Below are 17,274 nucleotides of genomic sequence, written 5' to 3' on the forward strand. Positions count from 1 at the left end.
GCAGTTCTCTTAGCAACAGCATATCACCTCCGGTTATTACATGCCGGACCGCAACTTTTGCTAGCAACGCTCCGACAACGATTTTGGGTGATAGGAAGAAGAAGTCTAGTGAAATCAATCTACCATCGCTGTCTTCAATGCTTCAAGGCCAAACCAACATTAGTCCAACAAAGTGTTGCAGATCTACCGGAGTCAAGAGTGACCCCAACCAGAGCATTCTCCGTTTGCGGCGTTGACTACTGTGGGCCATTATTAATCAAATCAAATGTTCGGAATCGCGGTCCAAGCAAGGCGTATATTGCAATTTTCGTCTGTTTCTCAACCAGAGCTGTACATATTGAATTGGTGAGCGATTTGACAACAACCGCATTTCTATCAGCACTTCGTCGCTTCGTAGCACGCAGAGGAATGGTGAAGGAGCTGCACTCAGATAACGCTACAACGTTTAAAGGAGCAGCAAATGAACTACATCGTATCTACAAAATGCTGAAGCAGAATGAGGAAGATCGTAAATCCATCTTCAATTGGTGTGCGGAGAACGGCATGATATGGCGTTTCATACCACCGCGAGCTCCCCACTTCGGCGGGCTCTGGGAAGCAGCGGTCAAATCAGCGAAACATCATTTACTGCGAACCATAGGGACAACAAGTATAACCTACGAAAATATGCTTACATTGTTAACACAGATCGAATCCTGTTTAAACTCGCGACCCTTAGTTCCAATGTCAGAAGATCCGTGTGATCTTGAAGTGCTCACACCAGGCCATTTCCTCATCGGAGGTAACATGCAATCTGTTCCCGATATTGATTACACTAACATTGCGTCTAATCGTTTAAACGAGTATCAGTTAGTGCAACGCTATGTACGATCTATTTGGCAACGATGGCAAAGGGAATATACACAACAATTACAAGCACGATCGTCGTTCGGTAGCAGGTCAGTAGTTGAGCTTAAAGAAAATCAGTTAGTCCTTATACGAGAAGATAATGCTCATCCCACCGAGTGGCCAAAGGGGCGCATTGTTAAACTCCATCCCGGCAAGGACGACGTCATCCGTGTCGTCACTTTACGAACGGCACCTGACAAGTACATCGTGCGACCGACAGCACGACTAGCATTGTTACCTACTACCTCACCTGAATAATAATTCGAACACGTTTGTTTATTAATTACTCTAAAGAATTTCATTCTTGGTGGCCGGAATGTTCGAATTACGAAAATGTTTATAGGGTAGAAATGAATCATGATGAATTTGTAATGAACTCTAATTAATGCATAAGAATAAAGGACAATTGAATTCACACTCGCAAAGAAACCAGACGTGTTACATCTATCGCAAGACAATCACGATATCACATCCAGTAAATTCTCTACAATAATTATTCTAATTCCCACATTCCCGGCCACCAAAGAAGGAACTTCTTTAAATTTCATGCAAATGTGAATTCAAAACTAATCGTGTACTCCTGACGCAATGCTTATCTCCTATCTGCCTGTTATCATGTGTGTGTGTGTGTATATGTGGGTGCGTGTGGGCGTGTGTTTGTTTATCTTGATCCGTGATTGACACTTGTGAATGTAAACAATGTAGCGTGGTTTACAAGTGCGCATTAATCAGTGCATGTGGTTTCCGTGGTTTCAAGATGACTTAGCGGGTCTGGATTTGGTAGAACAGCTAGACGATTAGCTGCGCGGACGATATGCTTCCCTGAAGCAGTGCGCAGTGTAACAACGCGAACTACCCCGTCCTTTCCTGGATGTACTGCAACGATGCGCCCCATGGGCCAAGAGGTAGGATGAACATTGTCTTCCTTAATAATCACCAATTGATTTTGTTGTAGGACGGCTGCTTTACCGGAACAATATTTGGCCCGGGCTTGTAACTGTTGCAGATACTCCGGATACCATCGGGCCCAAATCGATTGGAGATGTTTTTGTACCAATTGGTATTCCTTCAGGTGATTGCTCGGCGTATTGGTGTAATCGATGTCTGGTACCGCTTGCATATTGCCACCGACAAGGAAGTGGCCCGGTGTCAGTGGTTCTAAATCACACGGCTCATCGGATAAAGGTGTTATTGGCCGTGAATTTAAACATTGCTCTACCTGGGCAAGCAAGGTAAGCATGTTCTCCTGCGTGATGCTTGTAGTGCCGATGGTTCTAATGATGTGTTTTTTAGCTGCTTTCACCGCTGCCTCCCATAAACCTCCAAAATGCGGCGCTCTCGGTGGGATGAATTTCCACTTCATCTGATTCGTCGCGCACCAATCAAATATTGCAGCTCGATCGTGTTCGTCGCATTTAAGCATCTTGTAGATGCGATTCAGCTCGTGCGCGGCTCCCTTGTGAAGCTTCGCGTTATGAATAAAGCGCAAGCCGTATGCAACAACCCTTTGCAGTGTGTGGTAAGCCGAAATTCGGGAAAACAACCTGTTCCGAAATTCGCAGATTGTAGATGTTGTTGCAACCCGTGGTGAAGTTAACCTCTCCTCCTCTGCGCTCTCAGCCTCGTTTGGTGGTGAAGTGTTTTGTGGCCAATCTTCAGCGTTGCGTGCTAACCAATGTGGCCCGTGCCACCAGCGTTCACATGCCAATAGTTTCTCTGGTGTTAAGCCACGCGAGATGTCGTCTGCTGGATTGTCGGTGCCTGGAACATGCTTCCAGCACTGTATGCCGGAAGTTTGCTGGATTTTAGCCACCCTGTTGGCTACGAACGGCTTCCAGCGATTTGGTACGGAGTTCAACCAGTGAAGTACAGTCATTGAGTCGGTCCAACAGATTGTAGTAGCAGAAACCTTCAGTGAATTAATCACCTTCTCGTGTAGGAGTGTGGCCAATCGCGCTGCACATAATTCCAACCTAGCTATAGAGTGTGAGTTAGATAATGCGACGACTTTCGACTTGGCTGTTAGCAGCTGTACGGTGACTCCTTCCAAGCCTTCAGCGCGGATGTAACAACAAGCGCCGTATGCTAGTTGTGATGCGTCAGCAAAGATGTGTATTTGCAGACTTGTGGCCGTGCGTTGAGCTATGTACCGTGGTATTCTCAGGTTGCGCAGTGAGGATAAGGTAGAGTGGAAGTTCAACCATTCTTGCTGTAGGTGCGATGGTAGCTCGCTGTCCCAATCCCACGATCTTCCGTTCTGCTTTAGAGCCCACAGTTGCTGCATGAACATTTTGGCGATGATGATCGTTGGACCCAGCAACCCGAGGGGATCGAATATTTTAGCTATGTATGACAAAACTAGCCTTTTTGTCATGCGGGATGGTGTAGGTGGTATATCGATCCGAAAACGTAGAGTGTCAGCAGCTGGTTCCCACATGATACCTAACGTGGAAACCTGCTTCGAATCCTTCCATTCATGCGTTAGTTGAACTGCTACATCTTCAGACGGCACGGTTTGCAATGTTTCGGTGCGGTTTGAAGCCCATTTCTTCAGTGTGAAACCAGCTGAATTTAACATGCCTGATATCTGCTTCTGCATTTCAATCGCTTCATAGATATCATCGGTACCCGTTAACAAATCATCAACGTAGAAGTCGTTTAGGACAGCGTTCACTGCCAGCGGGTACTCTTCCTTGTTGTCAATAGCAGCTTGTTTCAAGGTCCTTGTAGCTAGAAAAGGAGCTGATGCTGTGCCGTACGTAACCGTCTGTAGTTCAAAGGTTGAGATGGGTTCAGCAGGATCTTCTCTGTACCGGATGCGCAGATATCTACAATCATCGGGACTGTGTAAAATTTGCCGATACATCTTCTCTACGTCGGCAGACAATGCGATGGCACGAGAACGGAACCGAAGGATGATCGATAGGAGATCTTCTTGAACGACTGGTCCCACCATGAGTTTGTCGTTCAACGAGTAACCACTCGACGTTTTGCACGATGCATCGAACACGACGCGAACCTTCGTGGTTGTGCTCGACTCTTTAACAACGGCATGGTGTGGAAGGTAATAGTGATCTATCGAATCATCTGCAGGACTGGTAAGTCGTTTCATATGCCCCAACTGTTCGTATTCTCTCATGAATTTGGCATACTCCTTTTTCATTGTAGGATTACTGTTCAACCGCCGTTCCATACTACGCAATCTACGATCAGCTATTTGTTTCGACTCTCCTAAAACGACATTAGGATTGGGGTTAAAAGGCAAACGAACGACATACCTTCCACTTGTAGTGCGAACAGTTGTTGCAGCGAAATGCTTTTCGCAAGCATTCTCCTCGACCGATAGCACAGGATCCTCGGCTATGGTTTCGCTCTCCCAGAATCGATGCAGGATCTCCTCCAATGTGGCATCGTGTGCAGAAAGATGACACAGCCGCGGACCGGCTGATATATGATGAGAGATGCCGCTGACAACCCAACCGAAACGGGTTTCAATCAGCCACGGCTTGCCTCTGCCAATAGAGCGCTTGCGACCGGTGTGCAGCTCCCAGAACGTATCGCCTCCGATGACGATATCGACTTGCCCCGGATGATTAAAGGTGCTGTCCGCCAATGCCACATCCGGCATTTCCCATGAAGAGATGTCCGTTGGTGAAGTAGGAATGTTTGTACATGGCGTGTCCAGAACCAGGAACGCCATTTCCGTTGAGAAGGGTTGTGTCTTGGAGTGAACGGTGGCGACGATCGAACCCTTGACCAGCTGTACCGAATTGCCGATGCCCGAAACAGCGACGTTGACCCTTTTGCGACTGGTCAACAGCCTTCGAGCTAGGTCTTCCGCGATGAAATTCGATGTGGAACCCGAATCCAATAAAGCCCTTGCTTCGTGGATGTTGCCGTAGTCATCCTTGATTTGGATGTTTGCCGTTGCAAGGAACACATTGTCGTCATCCGTTTGAGCAGACATTGTAACCGTTGTGGGAGGAGTGTAGCGTGGAGTGTGATGCAATAAGCTGTGATGACGCTCCCGACATATGCGACACGAAAATTCCGATTTACACTCCCTCACCTGATGATTGCTGCTCAAACAATTCCAGCACAGTCGATTCGTTGCAACAATGTCTCGTCGTTGCTGAACTTCTTTACCTGTGAACACTGGGCAGTTGCGCAAAGTGTGACCTTCGGAACACTCCAGTGGACACTTTGGCGGTTGGATGAGGGCAGACGAAGGAACAGGAGCCGGGCGAGAAGTAGCTGCATACGCGATGAACCGTCGTTGCACTGGCTGCCGACTGTTGCCGGCCACCTTGGTACCACCAGCGCTTTGATCCATCACGAAAGTGTTGGTCGATTTCAAGATTTGGATCCGATCTTGAACAAACTCGATCACATCCTTGTATTTGTCCCGCGTGAAGTGTACCGAATGCTTTTCCCAAGCCAACAGCGTTTCCCGATCTAACTTCATAAGCAGCATATTCGACAGCGGTGTATCCCACGAATCTACCGGTTCCTTTAACTTCACTAATCCGTTCACGAAGCGCGTGAATTCATCCACCAAGTGGGAAAGCTTATCCACGCACACCGAATGCACTCCGGGGAGATAGTGCATTTTCCGATAATACTCACGGATTAGTAGACGCGAGTTGTCGTACCGTTTAAGCAGAGCAGCCCATGTGATTGCGTAATTGTCTTCCGTTAGAGGTGTGTGCTCGAAGGGTAGTGCAGCCTCTCCTTTTAGCGATGAAAGTAAGTACTGCAGTTTTGCGATGGACGGAAGCTCAGGCGAAGCGTCGATCATAGCAAGGAAGCGATCGCGGAACGACAGCCATTTCGTATGATCTCCATCGAACGTTGGAAGCTCGATTTTGGGTAAGCGTAGGTTTGGTGCGTGCGGTCGACCAAAAGCGAGTGTCGACGAAGCCAAACCTGTCGTATCGTTGACCGCTCCTTCTTCCTTGGGTTGATTTGCACGTAAAAATGATTTCAGCTTCCTGCAACGTTCCTCGAAGTGGATTCTCTCCATAATGCACGCTTCGATTGTTGCATCACTTTCGTCGAGTTCCTCCAGTTTAGAAATAGCGGCGAAGAACCCTGCCTGATGCGATTCCAAATTCTCTAACACCTCCGGAATCTGTTGGGCGTCGTTGGGTTGGAAATCCGTCTGGAACCGCTCCATGGATTTAATGCTTTCCACAGCAATCCTTTTCTTCAACTGCACTGCCTTGATTTTCTTATCCATTGCTTCTCGAAAATATCACACGAAATATCACACGACGGTAACGAACAACTCGTTGGCGCGAAATTCGAAATGGTGGAGTGTAACCGACCGTTGCCCTTGACGCGGGGCCGAATGCGATGGCGAATTTGTCACGTAATGACTTGCACAATTTCCGTATACCGAGTTCCACTCTTGGTTGCAGAATGAAACTTCCTCTCCGTATATCACGATCCGGTTCGAAGGACCAACAAATGTGAAAATGTTCACGAAAGGGGGTGGTTGTGATATATTTTGAGGATTGAAGTGAGACTGTGTGCACTCGTATCGCTGGTCGGTTTGCAACTGTGTATTCGTTTGTCCATAATGATTTACATGTAATTCGAGTAGTTCGTGTAAGTGTATAACAGTCGAGTAGTCCTAATCTTAATCCTTAATTGTCTACTGTTTAATTCGTGAAATTTAAATGCATGCTCGAAAATTGTAATATTAAATCCTGTAGTTCAAATGCATGCAAGATTATATAATTATTCTAATTCCCACACTGACCTCTTTAATGCATAGAAAGTATGCAAAAGTACAATAAATGCTGAATTTTACGTAAAATATTGGACTGTGGTTGTGACTTTTAAAATATCATTCGACCGGTTGGCAGTTACTGGACACTTTTTTTGAGTAATTTACTCAAGTAATTACTAATTATTCGTTCCAACCAATCTTCTTCAGGTCCAAAACATCTTACCAGCTTCGCCATGAAACTGAACGAACATCTGCAGATTGTCGGCAACAACGTAATTTTAGTACCATACGAAAGCAAACACGTTGAGAAGTAAGTAAGTACGGTGGGTTTGACCCTCGGTACGGAAGCTGCGGTATAGTCTGGAAATTGTTTCCCCAGATATCACCGATGGATGCAGAGTGAAGAACTGCAGCAGCTAACCGCATCGGAACCACTGACCCTCGACCAGGAATACCAAATGCAGCAAAGCTGGCGTAACGATGAAGATAGTAAGTGATTCGCGCTGGCACTTACCTCCGATTGTAATACTTCCATCCCTTCCAACTGCAGAGTGTACCTTTCTCGTCCTCGATCGCGAACGCTTCGAACAGACGAGGGACGAAATTGAGGCGCTCGTCGGTGACACCAACATTTTCATCCAATCCAGCACCGAGCCGGACGCCGAACCGTCCGATCGATTGCTGGGTGAAATAGAAATCATGATCGCTGAACCATCGGCCCGCGGGAAACGCTTCGGCTGGGAGGCGACACTCTTGATGCTCCTGTTCGGCGTGGAACATTTGCACCTGCAGCAGTACATCGCCATCACGAAGGACACGAACGAGCGTGCGATGCGAATGTTCGAGCGGATGCAATTTCGCGAAACCAAACGTACGCCCGTGTTCCGGGAAGTTAGCTTCGGCCGACCTGTGGAGGAGGATTGGATTGCGTGGCTTCGACGCGCGGTAGGATCGTACACGATCGCACCCTATCCGAAAGAGGAGAATATTCTTTAAAGTTACCCACTTCCAGCGTGACGTTGTGGTGCGTGTGTGTGTGTTTTACTTCAAGATGGAGAAGTATAACATTTATTTTACTCTCTCGTCTTTACTGTGTTCTACAGTCTCCAAACGGGTCGTCTAAAGACAATCCTGATCGTCCTACCGTCTCCGTTCGCTCGTGACCCTGTGTGTGTGTACGACTTTTCCTAATATTTAGCTATTTTTGGCAGATTATTGTAGTTCGTTCGTTCGTTTTTTGTTTGTTATTCTTGTCGAAGAGTGGCTTTTTCTTTGCTTGATTTTCCATGCTCTCCCTACACGCTTATGTATAATATTATTACGATGCTTTAGTTCCGCGCACCACGAACGAACGGCCACCAAGCTATCCCCCGCCACAGAGTGCGGCATTTTAAATCATTTTTCACCATAAAAATTGTACAAATTAATAGCCAGCAAACTTGACGGGGGCACGTTGTCCTTCGTGCGAGCGCTTGTGTGACTGTTTTAAATCTCTGTGGCAGTATTGATTTCATTGTTGCATTTCGATTACGGTTACGGCGGTATCAACCGTTCATCCATCGGTTGTGGTTGGTTGGTTGATGCTTCGCCACTTATCCTCTTTCCCTACACTTGGGTTTGGTTTTTACACTTCTTCGTCAAAAAAACAAAGAGTTTGAGCACGACAGTTTTTCTGGAGTTGTTTTTTGTTTGTCTCTCTTGTGTGTGTGATAAGAAATCGTATTATAAAGAGCAAAAAAAAAAAACACACACACGCTTCAAACCCGGCGCTGAACACTAAGGTTAACGTAGGTAGGGGAGAGGAGGTCCTTAGTGCTAGCCCGCGCAATACAAAACTACGTACACGCGCCGCCAAGAGCGTTTGGCCAATTGCTTCTGAACTGTTTCGCGGGGCACGGAGTTGCCTCTCCCCTACTTTCACTTTCAACTCTTCAATTTTTAATGTTGCCTATCTAATATGCGCTTATGGCGAATGCCGGTAAGCCAAAATGTACTTCTAAATTTGATTTGTTTTTACTATCTTTTGCTCCTCCTTTTTTTGAACATTTTCGCTTTCTCTCTGCTTCACAAGGACGTACTGCTAATATCGTACGAAGCAGAAACGGAAACGTATGCGTGTTGTGTCTGGTGCTATCGTCCACGACTTGCTCTTCCCTGACCGCTTTTTTACGTTATTTGTTCTTGCGCTATTATAAATTGTTTGCATAAAATGCGTGCTTTCTCTGTGTGTGTGTGTGTGTGCATCTGTGCGCTTTAAGCAGAAGGAGAAAGTTAAATAGAGCGGGCCACACGAAACGCTAAACTCCTTTGCTGGGTAGCAATCTGCAGAGGGACTCGAACAGCAATGCGAATGTCGACTAACATTCTACGGTTGACAAAACAAAAGCTTTCCGAAATAATTTAAATTGGCTGAGTATTACCCAGCGAGCTCGTGGTGCCCTCGGGGAGAGTTTCTGCCTGGCTGTCTGCCTGGCTGTTTGTGTTAACGTTAATAAATAGATCGATCTTTGCGCGTCCAACTAGTATAAAGGGCTGCTGCTGTGTGTTGGGTGGCTGGCTTGGTAGGTTGTTTTGTTTGTTTCTATACTTAACGTCTTCTTGCACTTACATCGTTACGTAGTAGCTACCCAACGTAAAGGAATAAACATTATGCAAATAAATACCGGCTTCCTTCCGTTCGGGCCGACCGAAGCTAGCTAGCGGAGCAAGCTATTGTGGATTGTGCTGCAGCAATTAATGCTAAGAAAAACAGATCAAGAAAGGATTGCTTGCTGCCTGTCCTCGCTGCTGCTCATCGTGTTATACTAAATTGCCTTCAAGCTGCGCTAAGATGCAAGGTGCATTAATCTATGTGTAGTTTGTAGAGTGCCGTGGTGTTGTTTCCTATTTCTAAATCTGTCCCACACGACGGTCTCAAAAGCGGGATGAAGAAGGTCGAGTTGCAATGGCCGCTACCATATGCTTGCTGGTAGCGCAGCTGTCCTCCCCAAGAGCACGAGCACTCATATCGTCTCATAATAGCGGCGCATTGGACGTTTGAGGGGTTTGTACGCTATATTACCTACCCGTAAAGATACTCTTTGGGTTGGTTCCACCACGCTTGCGTATTAATCGAGCACATACTAAAAATGGAAGCAAACCCAGTCATAAGTCGGTGAAACTGTTCGTACCACCACGTACCACTTACCCGAACTATCCTGCGGACTGAGTGGCCGTTCCAGCACGGTCTGTATCGCGGCAATCCACTCGTCCCGATCCTGCTCACTGTGCGACGACATGTTGTACACACGTTCCGGTGTGAAGAGCGTAAAGCTGAAACCCTGATCTTTGGCACCGGGTGGCGCCCCTATCCGGACGCTGTAACCGTTCAGCTGGTTGCCGAGAAAGATTTCCCCCTTCGGATGGGCGTCCAGCGGATCGTCGTGGTACATTAGCTTACGGTCGTCCAGTGTAAACCAGCGCCGCTTGTAGCTGTCCGTGGCCCGTGGACCCGTCTTTAGCAACCATCCTTCCCGGGCGAAATCGTGCGTTAGCAGGTCGACCAGATCGCTCTCCGAGGCGCTCGGGTAGGCGATCTGGAGCCGGTGCAGCTTGGCGCACCGTATCGCCATATACCAATTGTTGATCACCTCCGGATCGTCGTGGTACACGTAGATGTGGCGCGTCGTGCCGTCCTTCATGAACGTCAGCTGTAGCGAGTTGGGATTGCCAATTTTCGACGGTGCGTACACCACGTTCAGCTCCGATATTCGCAGATTTGCCTTTGGTTCGCGCTTTTCTTTCACAAAGTAGCGTAACGAGTCGTGCAGCCCGGAAAGGATGAATTTGCGCGGCTGGTAGCGGCTGTCCTCTTTGCCACGCTTCATCAAGAAGCCTTCCATCCGGCCGGATGTGTAGCTGGGGCGTTCGATCATGCAAAATTCCAACCGTTCGTACTTTGCCCTTATCCATTGCTCCATTAGCACTCTGGAAAGGAGAAACACAAATTATCCAACTACAGCTCCAAGGGACCAACATTCGCTGCTACTTACTGTGGATCGTTTTCTCTGGGTCTTCGGTAGCATGCCGGTACACGGTTTTCGTACTTTAATCGGGCCGCCTTGTTACCGACCTCGATCATGCGCTGGATCTGGCTGTCCTCCCACTTGTCCAGCTTGAGATGCTTCACCTTCGATATGTGGGCGCCCATGCTGCGATGGACCGCACAGCAGCGGGTGCACAGGAAGATTCCGATATTGTAAGAAGCCCATTCTAGATCTGCAAATAATTGAATAATAGTTTAATAACATCGGTAGACGTACAGAAATATTCTACAAACAGTTCGGCGCTATTGCAAATGCCCCCCCGCCCCCGCATTCGACCCACACGGCGCGTGTTCTTTGGGTAAAATTGGTTTATCGAAAAATAATCCTCCCTACGATCATTACATATTGCTGGCAGCGGAAAAATGTAATCTTCAACCCCCTTTCGATGGGGATGAGGGAAGGTTTGGTGAGGGAAGAAGCCTCGATCGGCAGAAATCAAAACAAACCCATGACGCAACATGACGACACCTGTGCCCTCTGCCCTGCTCGCTTTACTTGCTTTCCGTCTCTTTCCCGATCCCGGTGTTCATTCCATTCTCGCTTTCAGTATAGCTCAGCTTTCTCTTTCTCTTTCTATCCTGTGTTCAACATTGACCTGGTTGAGAATGCAGGGTTCGTCAAGTTAGTTGCGTGTATACTTGGCATGGAAAATGAGACCTTTTTTTTGTACATTACGAACCCTGTAGCTGTGAACGGCGAGCGTGAAAGAGAGAGAGAGGGACAGATACAAACGAAAGAACGTACCAAAAAGGCGCTCCAAAATCCAGAACACAGGGTGTCAATAAAAGGCCACGGGGATAATAATAATAGCAACCACAGCCAGCCAGCCAGCCAGTCAGCCCTACCAACCCACCCGGCCTTCTTCGATATGCGTTTTTTCCTGGAGTGCATTAACCTTGTACGCTGCGTGTTATGTGGAGTTTCGTGTGTGTGTGTGCGTTTTTTACCACCCTCCAATTCTGTTTTCTTGCTTCTCTGCCTAACAAAATACGGCAATACCACACACAGAGCCGCCTCACTGTGGTGTGCGTGTGTGAGCGAGTGAGCTGAGAATTGTTTACGTTGGGTCGCCCACTTCCAGCCAAACGTACGTACGTTATTGGGGATTTTTATTGCGCTTTTCTTTAACGAGCACTTTTCATCCCTTCTCGCTGCGTTCTTCTACCTCTCCGCATGCCATTATGATTCTACCATTTCATAACACCCACTGTGGGAGGGGGGTTTCGCTTCTCACCACCGATGGACGCGTTTTTCTCACTTCCTTTCACTTCTAATCGCATTCTACGCATTAATAATGCACCGCAGTTATCAACGTGCACGTGCAGAGAACGTGAGGGTTCCACGCCATCAACAAAACAGGATGATTACGTTTTCCGATGGTGGTGGTGAATGGCGTGAATGAAGAGGGAAGATATGAACCGAGGTACCGAAACGGCAGCAAAACAAACCTGCTGCTGCCTGCTGGCCACTGCTGGTTGGGGCTCTAATCAGGGAGGGAAGCTCTAAACTCGTGATCGTGATACGCTATGTAACGCTCGCTTTTCTCTTTTACTATGCACTTTTGGGGGGACGGAACGAAGGAGGGCGTGGAGGCAGAAATACACACACGCGTTGCCCTAGCAAAGCATAGGGCGCACTTCTTCTCCCCACGCGCTGGGAGAGCAAAAGCATCTCACACATGGCCTGCCTAGATTGATGATGAGGTTGTTGTTTATGACGTTTGGATTGGTGTGCTTTGATGCGGACAGGAGCCGAACGAACGAGAGGCAGAGAGAGAGAGTGAGAAAACAACGAATGTATGATTGGATGAGTCATTATTTTGCTATTTGCGTTTCTACACTGATGACTGCCAACACCGCACACACAAACAGGCACACACGCCTTGGCCAAGGAGAAAACTATGCAACGCGCTAAACCATAGCACAACCTATTAGCCTATTCCCGCCCTGAACACTTCCTGCTATTATAAAGAGCTACGCTGAGCTGTTCTGGGGAGGGGGAGAAGGATGAAAGGATGGCACACACACACACACACGCACAACCAACAGCACACCCGACCGACACCCACAGATTACAGGAAACAACCAGCCCACTACATACTTTTCGAATCGCAATCCGCACAAATGCTGTTTCCGTCCTGTTGCAGCAGACGTTGAAGAATTTTCTCGTTTTGGTCAGCCATGACTGATGATGATGATGATGACGATGTTGGTTGCTGCTGCTGCTGCTGCTGGTGCTGGTTGCCCCGGCTGCGAGGAGTTGTTGTGTCGTGTTGCTAAATTAAAAACAATCATCCACACGCCACACACTACGCGTGCACTTGCTGCTGTTGCTGCTGCTGCAACCACGGCGACGACGACGACGACGACCACGCACACTAACTTGTAGTTTTTTTTTCTTACACTTCCACGAGATTTGTTATATGCCTCGTGTTTTATTGCTTCAATTTCTTCTTTTCTCACACGTTTGCTTCGTCACAGGGCCTGGAAATTCCAACTTATTTACGAAACGGCCCCGACGTCGACGACGACGCACTATCGCCTCAGTGGAGGGAGTTGGTTGTGTGGTGCACAATAACAAATTCTTTACGGACGACCAACCGGATGGTGCTACGGCACCATTTTCTATCCATTTTCCTGTAAACTTAGGTAGCACTTCGGATGGTTCTGCGGCACTAGAAGCACTTGCTGCACGATTTCACCGTTTCGCGTGGCTAGACTGCGTGGATAATTGCACAAATAGAGCGAGATTTATTATTTACGCGCATTTTCTGCTGCAAAATAAGCAGTTCTGTGTGCGATTGGCGAGGTTGGTTCATTTTGAACAGGTTTGACGGTTAAAGCGGTTGACATTAGGCGAGCTTCGTGTTTTGAAGTAACGGTTGCGGTAAAGTTGCTCGGAGAGTAAATTTATTTGATATTTTTCATCCGTTGTAGTGTTAATTGCTATTAGATTGCTTAACGATCATGTTTTAAAATGAACAAAATTGATATTGAAGCGCAGTAGAGTAACAATTTTAGCGTTCTCTTTTATCGAAATTTGTAAAACATCTGTTTCCCGGTTTTAGATCGTTTTCGCCATATGACAACTCGCTTCAAATGAAAACAAATGATGAGCAAAACTTTACGACACACATACACATACTTTTCGTACGATTTTCCCTATTTATTGGTTATTCAGTTACATCGCAATCTTCACAACACTCTGCTACAATCTTTCCGCCTCTCGTTTTCTTCGCTGTTATGTACAAACGAGACCGGGACCCCGACGAATTTACGGATCCCGCGCGGCGGGCGGACCATTACATAATCCAGCGATTCTCCTCCGACCACGGTACCGGTGTTACATGCTATTCCTTTAGATGACGATTTCGGTGTTGCCCAGCTCCTCGTCCGAGGGCAGCACAATCTGGGCCGGGTCGATAAAGTCCTTGCTGATCGGTTCCAAACCGGCCGCTTCCCGGCGACGCAGCTCCAGGTATGCCTCACGCTGAGCCCAATCCTGCAGCTGTGGATCTGGCACGTACGCCCAGTAGGCTGTGCCCAACACCAGGCACAGTGTGACGGTGAAGAAGAACGAAGAATTCGTGACGTTGCGGTCGTGCGCCTCGTCTTGCCGATCGAACCCGTAGCTCACCCAGTTGCGGCTGGTACCGACGGACGAGGCTGCAGCCGCGCCGCTTGGAGCGGCCGCCTTCTTCGGGATGTCGAGTGTGGCAGCATCGCGGTTTTTCTGCGACGAAGAAATAAGCCGCACGGTGCGTAGCGAGTGGACTAGGTTGCGCACCAACGGTGCATTGCTCATTCGCACTAGGCTGGACATTTCACTGTGGCCGGAAGTCCGGATCGCAACTTCCACGAGCGAATGAAAACAACTTGTGAAGTGAACGATTTCGTTTGTTTTTTTTTCCCTCGATGCTACTTTGACAGCTGTCTGAATGTGATCTAAACAGGACACACTGGACATAACCCTTGATATACGAGAGAGAGAAAAAATAGTTGTTAACTTTATTTTTGCACGTAAAGAAGATATTCGATACACCTTGGTAGCAACAACGCGATTCACCCATCTCCTCCACCCTGCATCTCACTCGGCACAGAATTGCACAGACAGGTAATTAATATTGGTTTTAATATTGATAACGATACTTTATCCTCCTTCATAGATTGACTAAACTTAAGTGTAGTAACGTAAAGCACAAGATAAAAATTGTACTCATGTTTATACCTTGCGTGTCACCCAGGGCAACCAAATGCACCAAATCATCCTCCGTTCTTTGCCGAACTGCTTCGATCGATCGTTTTTCGTTTTTCGAACAAGATACGAAAGATGGTCCAAAAGAATGGATTGCTCCTATGTACAAAATGCCCCACCGAATTGCACATTTAACGGTCGTTCGTTCTGGCCGGCCATTCGCCTGCATGAGCAGTTTCGGAGCTTATTGCAACGTCGGCGGCATGGTCATTAGGGGTGGTTGCTGTTGGCCGGTCGGCGCGATCGGTGCATTGGTAAACTGTAGTCCTCGTAGCGCTTCCGGCTGAATCGTTGCGCTCACCGTTATCGGCGGCATGCCGGGCAGGGAGATGGGTGTCGTAACGGCGTTGCTTTGGAATAGTGAAGATGCGGCCGGAACCGTACCACCTGCCGCCGCCGGTTGGTGGGCGGGCGATGGCTCCGGAATCGGCTGCACCTGAGGGTACGTGGAGTACATCTGGATGGGGGGCTGTGCGCCCCAGGGTTGCTGTTGCATCGGTTGCTGCTGGCTCTGCAGAAAGTCAATCGTGGTGGACATGGGATAGCTGTTGGCGGTCGGAGGAACGGTGTTGCTGGTGGCCGGTACGACGGACGATCCGTACACTTGATAGAAATCGCTGGCCAATGTCGATGGCGGGGGCATAGTGCTAGCCTTCGAGTAGGGATTCGCCCCCGTCGGTAACGTGGGAACGGAAGATGTCGGATACGAAAGATTGGCCAGCGGTGGCGCCTGTTGTTGCGCAGCCATACTATCGCCATTCGTTGCAGCAATTGGAACTGAAATGGAAAAAAAGCAGGTTAGTAATGTAAACATCATAAACGTACTTGATTCAACGTACCTTGCTCTACCAATCCGGCCGGTGGCGTATAGATGGCCGGACCAACGTGAATCGGTGGCGATGCTACCTCTCCCGGTTGGCCGGCATTGTTATTATACGTCGCTTGGGTTGGTGTCGTTTGTGTTTCCACGTTATTGTTGACCTGATCCGTTGGGCCCGTCGCCGTGGACAGGGTGGCAAACTGGTTGGTCAAATCTCCCATCGCCGGCGTGGTCGTTGCAGTCGCTGTCATCGTGTTGGTTGGCTGCGACACCGTTAGCAGATCATGGACGGCATTGTTAGCCTGCGGAGCGAAAGTATTCGCCAACGGTGGCACCATAGGGATGAATGGCACGGAGCGATTCGCATTGGTCGTGTCAACCGTCGATCCTGCCATTGCACTTGCCGTCGAAGCGCCCGTCGGGAAGGTGGCCGCACTACCAACCGGAACAACTGGGACGGATTGTGCCCCGGTATTCAGTGGCACCTTCCCGTCGCTCGGCATCATCCGAATCGGTATCCTGTGCAGGTACCCGTACCCTATGCCACAACCTAGACTGCCCTCACCGCCCCACTTAGAGTTGGGTGTAATTGTCACCTCGCGGCACCGGTCGAGATCCGTGTTGTACACGTACATTTTCAGTGGTCTACCCTCGTGCGATTCGATAAGCGTAAACAGGTCTTCGCTTTCGTGCAGTATCGAATCGGCACCGATAATGTAATCCGTAAACGGTATCAGTCCAGCTTCTTCCGCCGGGGACGATGGATGCACCTCCAGAATGTGCCACACGTTCTCATTGGCACCCTCGAACGAACAGAACCGTATGCTAACTCCGAGCAGCCCTTGTCCACCCCAGGTACTGCTCGGCGTAATGTCCACCAGGCGGATGTTTTGCGTTTTGCTGCTGTACACCGTCATCTGGATCTCTTTGTCGATGTTTCCCTTCAGCAGCTCCTTCAGCGTATCGTTATCTTGGTCCAGGCGAGTGTTGCCGATGGCAAGAATAAAATCAAAAAAGGCCTCCAGTCCGGCCGTTTTGCCCGGGGAGTTGTCTTGCACCTGTGCAAATAGTTAATAAACAATTCAGTGTGCTCTGTGTTCCCGAACCGTGTGGGGGGATAAAGCTGGATCGAAAGTGAACACGTCATCTATCGGCTTGTTGTTGGCGCGTCGGGGGACACCCAAAACTCACCCTTAAAACATGGTATCCCTCGGTCCCGCCCCCCGGTACTGCAACGCTGTGCGATAGTCCCATGTCGTCGTGCGGAACGGTGCAATTGCTGCTTCAATTTATCCAATAATACGCTGCTGAAAGCCGACGACACGAAAGCCAATGTAAATGGAAGGAAAAGTTTTTTCCTCTTTTTTTTTCCTTTCTGCAAGATCTCACAAACATTTGACAAATGTCATAATAATCGCCACTTTGACCGAAATCCGCTGCACTATCCCATAGTTAGCTCTACACACCTTGGGCAGCAGATGCAAGCTGACAGC

The 17,274-nt window shown here is 48.4% G+C and overlaps 4 protein-coding genes across 5 annotated transcripts in view; 1 reads left to right on the forward strand and 3 right to left on the reverse strand.

The window, feature by feature from the left end:
* The window catches only part of LOC118516925 (N-acetyltransferase 9-like protein), a 16,903-nt gene extending 8,615 nt beyond the window's left edge, over window positions 1-8,288 (forward strand). Inside the window, exons 2-4 of one of the 2 annotated variants that reach the window (XM_036062771.1) lie at window positions 6,830-6,932; window positions 7,002-7,111; window positions 7,173-8,288. In XM_036062771.1, coding sequence (XP_035918664.1) covers window positions 6,856-6,932; window positions 7,002-7,111; window positions 7,173-7,618 — 633 coding nt within the window. In that variant the 5' untranslated portion in view covers window positions 6,830-6,855 and the 3' untranslated portion in view covers window positions 7,619-8,288. Of the gene's footprint in view, window positions 1-6,829; window positions 6,937-7,001; window positions 7,112-7,172 lie in introns of both variants that reach the window. The other variant, XM_036062772.1, reaches the window with a different exon arrangement.
* On the reverse strand, window positions 7,658-13,700 carry LOC118516922 (arf-GAP with dual PH domain-containing protein 1-like). Its single transcript, XM_036062765.1, has 4 exons — window positions 12,808-13,700; window positions 10,654-10,879; window positions 9,810-10,588; window positions 7,658-9,744 (listed from the first exon to the last, which is right to left on the reverse strand). Exons 1-4 carry the CDS (start codon window positions 12,887-12,889, stop codon window positions 9,680-9,682), a joined length of 1,152 nt encoding a protein of 383 aa, XP_035918658.1. The 5' UTR covers window positions 12,890-13,700; the 3' UTR covers window positions 7,658-9,679.
* Window positions 13,701-13,848: 148 nt separating this feature from the next.
* On the reverse strand, window positions 13,849-14,627 carry LOC118516927 (NADH dehydrogenase [ubiquinone] 1 beta subcomplex subunit 11, mitochondrial-like). Its single transcript, XM_036062773.1, has one exon. It carries the CDS (start codon window positions 14,527-14,529, stop codon window positions 14,065-14,067), a length of 465 nt encoding a protein of 154 aa, XP_035918666.1. The 5' UTR covers window positions 14,530-14,627; the 3' UTR covers window positions 13,849-14,064.
* Window positions 14,628-14,821: 194 nt separating this feature from the next.
* Window positions 14,822-17,184, reverse strand: LOC118516921 (Golgi reassembly-stacking protein 2-like). Its single transcript, XM_036062763.1, has 3 exons — window positions 16,973-17,184; window positions 15,801-16,839; window positions 14,822-15,738 (listed from the first exon to the last, which is right to left on the reverse strand). Exons 1-3 carry the CDS (start codon window positions 17,033-17,035, stop codon window positions 15,146-15,148), a joined length of 1,695 nt encoding a protein of 564 aa, XP_035918656.1. The 5' UTR covers window positions 17,036-17,184; the 3' UTR covers window positions 14,822-15,145.
* Between the last annotated feature and the right edge of the window lie 90 nt (window positions 17,185-17,274).

Source organism: Anopheles stephensi, unplaced genomic scaffold (genome assembly GCF_013141755.1).
Source record: "Anopheles stephensi strain Indian unplaced genomic scaffold, UCI_ANSTEP_V1.0 ucontig42, whole genome shotgun sequence".
In the NCBI taxonomy this organism is placed as follows: Eukaryota; Metazoa; Arthropoda; class Insecta; order Diptera; family Culicidae; genus Anopheles; species Anopheles stephensi.

What these genes read in the sequence shown, in the direction of transcription:
- LOC118516921 (XM_036062763.1), bottom strand. Translation starts at nt 17,035, where the DNA reads ATGGGACTATCGCACAGCGTTGCAGTACCGGGGGGCGGGACCGAGGGA. An exon ending in AGGGATACCATGTTTTAAGG is followed by an intron (nt 16,840 to 16,972) that starts GTGAGTTTTGGG and finishes CTATTTGCACAG; the next exon opens with GTGCAAGACAACTCCCCGGG. An exon ending in GGCCGGATTGGTAGAGCAAG is followed by an intron (nt 15,739 to 15,800) that starts GTACGTTGAATC and finishes TTTCCATTTCAG; the next exon opens with TTCCAATTGCTGCAACGAAT.
- LOC118516927 (XM_036062773.1), bottom strand. Translation starts at nt 14,529, where the DNA reads ATGTCCAGCCTAGTGCGAATGAGCAATGCACCGTTGGTGCGCAACCTA.
- LOC118516922 (XM_036062765.1), bottom strand. Translation starts at nt 12,889, where the DNA reads ATGGCTGACCAAAACGAGAAAATTCTTCAACGTCTGCTGCAACAGGAC. An exon ending in TGCGGATTGCGATTCGAAAA is followed by an intron (nt 10,880 to 12,807) that starts GTATGTAGTGGG and finishes AATTATTTGCAG; the next exon opens with ATCTAGAATGGGCTTCTTAC. An exon ending in CAGTCCGCAGGATAGTTCGG is followed by an intron (nt 9,745 to 9,809) that starts GTAAGTGGTACG and finishes TTCCATTTTTAG; the next exon opens with TATGTGCTCGATTAATACGC.